The sequence below is a fragment of the Gymnoscopelus microlampas genome, assembly GCF_963454915.1.
Source record: "Gymnoscopelus microlampas genome assembly, chromosome: 5".
Classification (NCBI taxonomy): Eukaryota; Metazoa; Chordata; class Actinopteri; order Myctophiformes; family Myctophidae; genus Gymnoscopelus; species Gymnoscopelus microlampas.
This window is the reverse complement of record NC_139942.1, coordinates 46,442,928-46,449,704: the sequence shown is the minus strand read 5'-3', so window position 1 is coordinate 46,449,704 and position 6,777 is coordinate 46,442,928. Positions and strand designations below refer to the sequence as shown.

The following is a 6,777-nucleotide window of genomic DNA, read 5'->3' as shown; positions in this document are numbered from 1 at the left end:
GTATTCACATAACAATGTAGAGAAACAGATCTAATCTAGAAGCTTTCTGTCGCAAATTCCAATGCTACAGTACACACCATGTCGAACAGTACAGTACAGTAGTCAGCTTTCTGTTTTCTTGGCAATTCTACAGCTATAGTTTCTGCAGTTGCCCTACCGTTATATAAAAAAGAAAGGTTGTTTCTTCATTTTCAAATCAGATAGAACAATCTTTTTTTTCTTTCTTTTCTTTTCTTTTTTTTTCTTTTTTCTTTTTTACAATTCTTAACTAAATCTTCTCACCATTCTGTAGTATTGCTCTTGCTACATTGAAAAAATATGAAAAGAGGAGAGATACATCTGAATATTGAACTGGGCATGTGGTATTTAGAAGGGGCCTTGTTGTGGGGGATTTGTGGCTATGTTTCAATAGTCTCTATTTCCTACCCATGACAACCTAAGGGCCAGTATCTCCTGATCACCAGCAGCAGTAGTCAAAGAAGAGAGGAAGGAAAGAAACAAGCAAACAAACAAACAAACAAACAAACAAAATAAAATAATCTCAGAGGCTCATCAGCTTATCAGTCAAAATCCTAATTTATGGTCCGTCGCATGACAGTGTTGCGTGCTGAAAATAGCCAATATACAAGCTAACAATGCGTCACAGATGCAATGCGTTGTATATTGGCTATTTTCGGCGCGTGACACCATCGTACAACAAAGTATAAATCAGATTCAAGGTTCTGCTGAGGTGCTGGGTGTCGCCAGAACGGTCTCTCCCTGAGGTTCTACTTCTTCCGCTGCTGCTGCTGTCATCGCAGTTGTTGTCTCCGCTGTTGTTGTCACCTCTATTTCCTGGTCAGAGACTAATAAGGAGGTGTCCGTGTCAGCGGCATCGAAAGACTCGCCCCCGAGGTCAGCCAGTTTGATGTAGCCCTTACTGTTGGACCGCTCCAGGCGAGGGCAGCTGAAGCGCCTGCCCTTGTCTCCTTGCCGACCCGTGGACACTGACAGGCTGCAGCGCCGCGCAGACCTCGGCTGATCTGTGAGCGAGTTGAGCGACAGCCGTGACCCCATCGCCCTGGCGACGGGGTCCGGCGGAAACAGTTGCATCTGTGATTCCTCCTGTCGGTGCTCACCTGCTTCGATGGCTGCCGACACGTCATGGCGCTCCTGGGGCAGGCAGGGGTCGGTAATCGAGGGTTCTATCTCTTCATCGGCCACCACGGGGCCATGACTGCCGCCAGCCTGCACGTTTACACCATCTTTTGCACAGATGGCAACGTCTCCGATGACCTCTCCGTCCAGACGTCGAGCATCGGCCTCCGTCCTCCCCGACTCCTCCACCTCACAGTTATTCAGTTTGATGACTGGGAGCGTGAACGCATTGACGGAGGAGGTGACGATGGAGGTGGTCCCCCACTGCCGCGGCTGCGGGGTGTGCTCGCCACTGTTGCTGTGGTCTCTGTAAATGCTGTAGACGGTATCTGTGAAGGTCTGGATGTCCCTGGACCAGCTCCGTGGCCTACCAGCCAACGACGGGCGTCTGAACGCATCATCGAGTCCAGTGGAAGGCCAGGAGCAGCGAGCGGGCATCGCGCTGGCGCCGTGTGGTCCGGGCAGGCCATCGGGGCTCCTCGACTGAGTGTAGTTGACTAAGCCGTTGAGGGGCGAGTACTCCTTCGACCGCACGCTGTGCAAGTCGATGACGGTGGAATAGATGTCCCTCAGGTTGATGATTTTGGTTTTCTTGTCACGGTTTTCGTGGAGGACCGCATTGGCGCAAATAAAGAGGAAGATGCCGATTCCCATCACAAGCGGGCCGAAGACTTTCAGGTTGTCCGAGTACAGGTAGGTGTCCAGGAAGTCACACAGGAATCCACAGGAAGGGGAGGCGTTGAGCAGGCTGCTGTTGGTGGCGAGACTCTCGTTGAGTGACACCTCCCGGTCCGGGGTGAGCTGGCTCCCGCTCCAGTTGGAGGACACAGGCGGACTCTTAGAATAGCTCATCCAGTTGGCTCGGTGCGCGCCGGTTCTCCTGCGCTCCTGGTACTCCTGGTGGTTGGGACTGGGCCAGTAGCCCAGGACAGCCATGGATATGCCCACCATGAGAATCATGATGCCCACGGCTGCCACAAGGCCTGCCGCCGAGCACAGGTTGAGCTTTCCCTTCACCACCACCACATCGTTCTTCTTCCTCTTCTTTAGTTTCCTCTTCCTCTTGTTCTCGGCTCGGTTCTTGGCACGCAGGGAGTCCTGGCGCCGGTTCATGCGCAGCAGGCCACCCGTGGCTATCATGGTGGTGACTGGTCAGCGGGCTGGGCTCGTCTCTCAACCTGGCAGAGGAACAGAACGGGAGAGATGTTAGGTGGAGAGATTGGTGGTTTTTTTTCTCCTTCTTTTAATGTTTTTTTAATTGCTGTTTGTTTTTACTTTACTGCAGGGTGAAGTCCTGAATACATTTCCCTACGGGTACATTAAAGAAATCCATATCTAATCTAAGGCATCACACAGCAAAATCTTGAGTGTTCAATTTAACATTTAACTTAACACTCTGCAAATGTTTTGTAAGACACTACAGATCAGTTCAGTTCAACAAAGAGGACACACCAACCAACATAAAAACACTACAGACCTTCAGACTATAGACTGACTGTACTCAATGCAGAGAGAGAGAGAGAGAGAGAGAATACAGGATAACGTTACACATTATAAAATAACAACTATAACAATGTGTGGTGCATAGTGCATCAGCTGTTCAGCATTCAGCAATCTGACTGCCTGTAGAAAGAAACTGTTTTTGAGATAGGTGGTGTTTGATTTGATTTGATTAGATTAGATTAGATATGTATTTGATTTGATTTGATTTGATTTGATTTGATTTGAAGTAGTGAGAACAGAACATGATGCCTTTAGTGTCCCTTTATGATGTTTTGGCCTTTTCTTTTACGGCGAGTGGTGTGTGTAAAATTTACGACGTTGTGTGTTATGACGTTGTGGTATATATAGTTCTGTTGATGCCAGTTAGTTTCTCTGTTGTCTTTTACAGTTCTTTGTGGTGATCTGCGGTCCAACCACACGGCGATACAGCCTGCTGTCAGAACACTCTCAATGGTACAGTGATGGAAGTTCTCCAGAGCATTGGAACTCATACTGAACCTCTTGAGACGCCTCAGAAAGTACAATACGGTGCAGTCTCTGCAGTATAGTAGGCACATGAAGTACTTTTTCTCCTTTCTCTCTACTGAGATACAGGATGCTCTGCAACAGAAGTCATGAGCTGGGTCCAAACGTCCATATGTCACAATTAGGTCTGTGACTACTACAGCATGCGGTACGAGCATGTGCCATCCGGCCGGGGCTTACCCCTCAGAGGGCATTAAGTCGATTGTATAAAAAGAGAGCATAAGGCTGCCGACAATATAACACAACACTACCGCTAATGCTTGCTGAGAGATTACTCGTGATATCCAGGCACACTGCAGAGATTAGGTTCCTACTGTATATATTTTGTGAGCATTGCACAAATGTCTGCTGAGGGCAGACGGCATTTATCATCACGTGGCAGATTAACAAACCCATTGGAGCCATCTGCTGATGTTGTTGGATCTATACATACTATGACGCGACAGAAAGGAAGAGAAAACGTAAGTTGACAGTTGGGAACAATGAGTGCCTTTTCATCTATATTCAGCCATGCCGGTGCGATATCAGCGTATGAAAACGTAATGTGTGCAGACAGCGAAGCCAGGAGGCATGTTCTCTAAAACTCACGCTCTCCTTAAATACCCCTCTGTATTCAACCTCCTCTCTCTACCTCTCTTTTTTCTTTTTTACCATTATCCCTCCATAATGCAAGTTCTATTAACCATTTAAGCCTATACTTCGGCGTACGTACGGTTCAACAGCGAGTACAGCCAATCTACAAGCTCACAACGCCTTGCATTGCGACTCATTGTGAGCTTGTATATCTTCTATTTTTGCTATTTTGGGGAAAATACGATATTTAAAACCTTTGCCCAAAATAGGAACGCCGGGGTTACAGATAACCATGCCATTGAAACACGACTAGGCCTATAGCTTACTGTACCTAAGCTATAGATCCATTTGTCCGCATGCTGTAGCATCCCCTCCCCTCTCCCATCCACAGTTTCTGCTTGCAGATGTTTATGTATGTGTTCCAGCTTTATGCTGCATGGCGTGATTACTCAGGTCCAAAGGGCACTGATGCCGCTGACAGCTATTTTGAACACTCATGGTCTCCTGATTAGTTCCAAACACACAGGGTGAATTTTAATGTGGGAATAAAGTCTGCTTAATTAGACTTGTCCTTGAATCTTCTGGTAGCTATGTGGCTATTTAACTTGACTAATCATGCCTAATTATGCGTGACTTAGGCCTCATGATTCATGAATAACTTATTCCACAAATTATTTTCAGAGCAGCAATTAGAGCATCGTTTTCAAAGGATGCTTTGAGCATCCGTGTTGATCTCTCTCTGCAGCCTCAATGGTCCAAAACGTGATGGAGGAGCTTGCAGATGTTCACCAAGACTCAAGGTCCACGTTATTATTAGCTTAACTAACACTCAATTCCAACTGTAACTTGACTGCAGAGTCGCAGCACACCTGAGCTTCAGCAAACAAACATCAGCACTGGCCCTCGAGTTGCTGCTACAGCCCTGCTGCGTATCGCACTAAAATGCCCCTTGGGCACGACGAGCGATGGAACCTATACACTATGTTACGTGATGTGTGGGCGGACCTCAGCTCAGCAGTATCGGGTGGTGGACCACAACCGGGGAGGTGGGCGTGGAAGAGTCGGGTTTCATCCCTGTCCATGGTGCTGAACAGAAGCTTCAACTCTTAAAGGAGTAGTTCACCCCAAAAATGACTTATTTTCTATCAATTAGGCTACACACCACATGAAGCCTTGAATTCATGGATTTTTTTGTAGCATTCCTAAGCCAATAATTTGATGACCATGATGGGTCATTGGTCAATAGCCGACTCAGTAGGAGACTCTATGACTCTTTGAGTCTCCTACCCGACGGTCATCACATTATTCGCTTAGTAATGCGACAAAAACAAAAAACTCTCCACAAATTCAAGGCCTCGTGGGGAGTGTAATTGATAGAAAATAAGTCATTTTTTGGCCGAAAGTACTCCTTTAAGCTTTGTCTAATCACTAGGCTTATAGGGACGCTTTTCTCGCGGGAGAAATGCAGAATAATTAACGCTTCCTCACAAAATTAGAGGGTTTTGGGGGGCGCGCATATTTCTGTGCAATGTTGCGTGATGAATCGACTGTTAGTGTTATCGCGCATCTGCTTCTCGTCAGTTTGGACGGGTCGTGAAACAAATACGAGCTGCTGTTGAAGCATGAGGAGCCCTGAAAATGTCCAGATCCATAGAGCCAGAACATCTGTCTCCACTACAAACCATAACACCGTATATAAATGTCCAGATCCATGGCCAGAACATCTGTCTCCACTACAAACCATAACACCGTATATTATTTGGTCTCGGCAGCTCAGCTACAGGCATGATGATAAACATGCAGATCTCTTCCTGGGTCTGACGGAGCCCATGTTTTCATAACTAACACACACACACACACACACACACACACACACACACACACACACTGCAACACGAAGCGAGTCTGATTATAATGTTAAGCATAAGGCAGGATTGACAATTAGCCTATGTCTGCTTAGTTTTATGCATCCTAAAGTCATTTTATTATTGTGTTTCCTTTGCTTGATGTTTTGTGTAAAACACATTGAATTGCCTTGTTGTTCAAATGTGAAATACAAATACAATTGCTTTGCCGATTTAAGGAATGTAGGCTATTATACTGGCAGAAACATAAAAAGTTTTAGGCTACTTAATCATAAAAGAGTACAGCGTTCGACAGGTGTAGGTATTTTTCCATCACTCGCTTAGGCTTGCAGTCTTTGAAGGGAGAAACATGAAACATCGATTGAAGTAGCCTAACTATCAAAAACGTCGACCGTGTTCAAATGTCATTGATTCTTTATCGCCGGTGTCTAAATGACAGGAGTAGCCTAGCCTACAGACCTCATCGCGCACAGCTCCAAGTAGGCTATTGATCGCCAATGTAGATATATTTCAGATCGAACATTGCATATTCTCCCATAATCTCACACAATTCTAATAACCATGCCTTACCTAATATCTATTATGCAATAAGCAATTTTAGTGACTCAAGCGCACAAGTCTTAAAATGGATGTTGGTGCGTGGAATGAAAATGCGACCATTCAACACAAAGGCAGACAGAGATACAGGCGGCTCCTCGCTAAGTAATGTAGGCTAAGCGGATCCCCCACATGTGGGAACACAGTAGAACCGTAAAAGTCATAAATCCTACCAGAAAATGTTCCTTGTCGATCAAGCGTCTTCAAAGGCGCGCTCATCTTCATGAACCGTGGCTGAGCCGACGTGCACATAGTGGTGCGGCGCGCCTCGCTGCGCCACTGTGGTGCCCAAGGTGGAAGAGTGCGCTCCTCCAACTGAACACGCATCCCCGGCGAACCGCTCCTGGAGGAGGGGCGGGACAACACCATCTACACTGGAGGTGATTATTGGGCAGTGTCAAAAATCACGTTGCCAGAAGAATCATTGCATGCATGCAATGAAGACATTTTTGACATTTTGTAGCGTTTATGTAATAGGAAAATCGTTATTTGTTCCCCCTATTATCTCTGAACAAACAGGAGAGTAACCAATAATGGCAATCTTCATATGCTAGACCCTCCAGAATAACAGCTAAAA

The 6,777-nt window shown here is 46.2% G+C and overlaps 1 protein-coding gene across 1 annotated transcript; it reads right to left on the bottom strand.

Moving 5' to 3' along the window:
• LOC311045512 (transmembrane protein 200C-like) lies at positions 1 to 6,484 on the bottom strand. The gene is made up of 2 exons (XM_084057406.1): positions 6,374 to 6,484; positions 1 to 2,315 (listed from the first exon to the last, which is right to left on the bottom strand). The coding sequence occupies exon 2, from the start codon at positions 2,275 to 2,277 to the stop codon at positions 715 to 717; it is 1,563 nt and encodes a 520-aa protein (XP_083913532.1). The 5' UTR covers positions 2,278 to 2,315; positions 6,374 to 6,484; the 3' UTR covers positions 1 to 714.
• Positions 6,485 to 6,777: the final 293 nt, after the last annotated feature.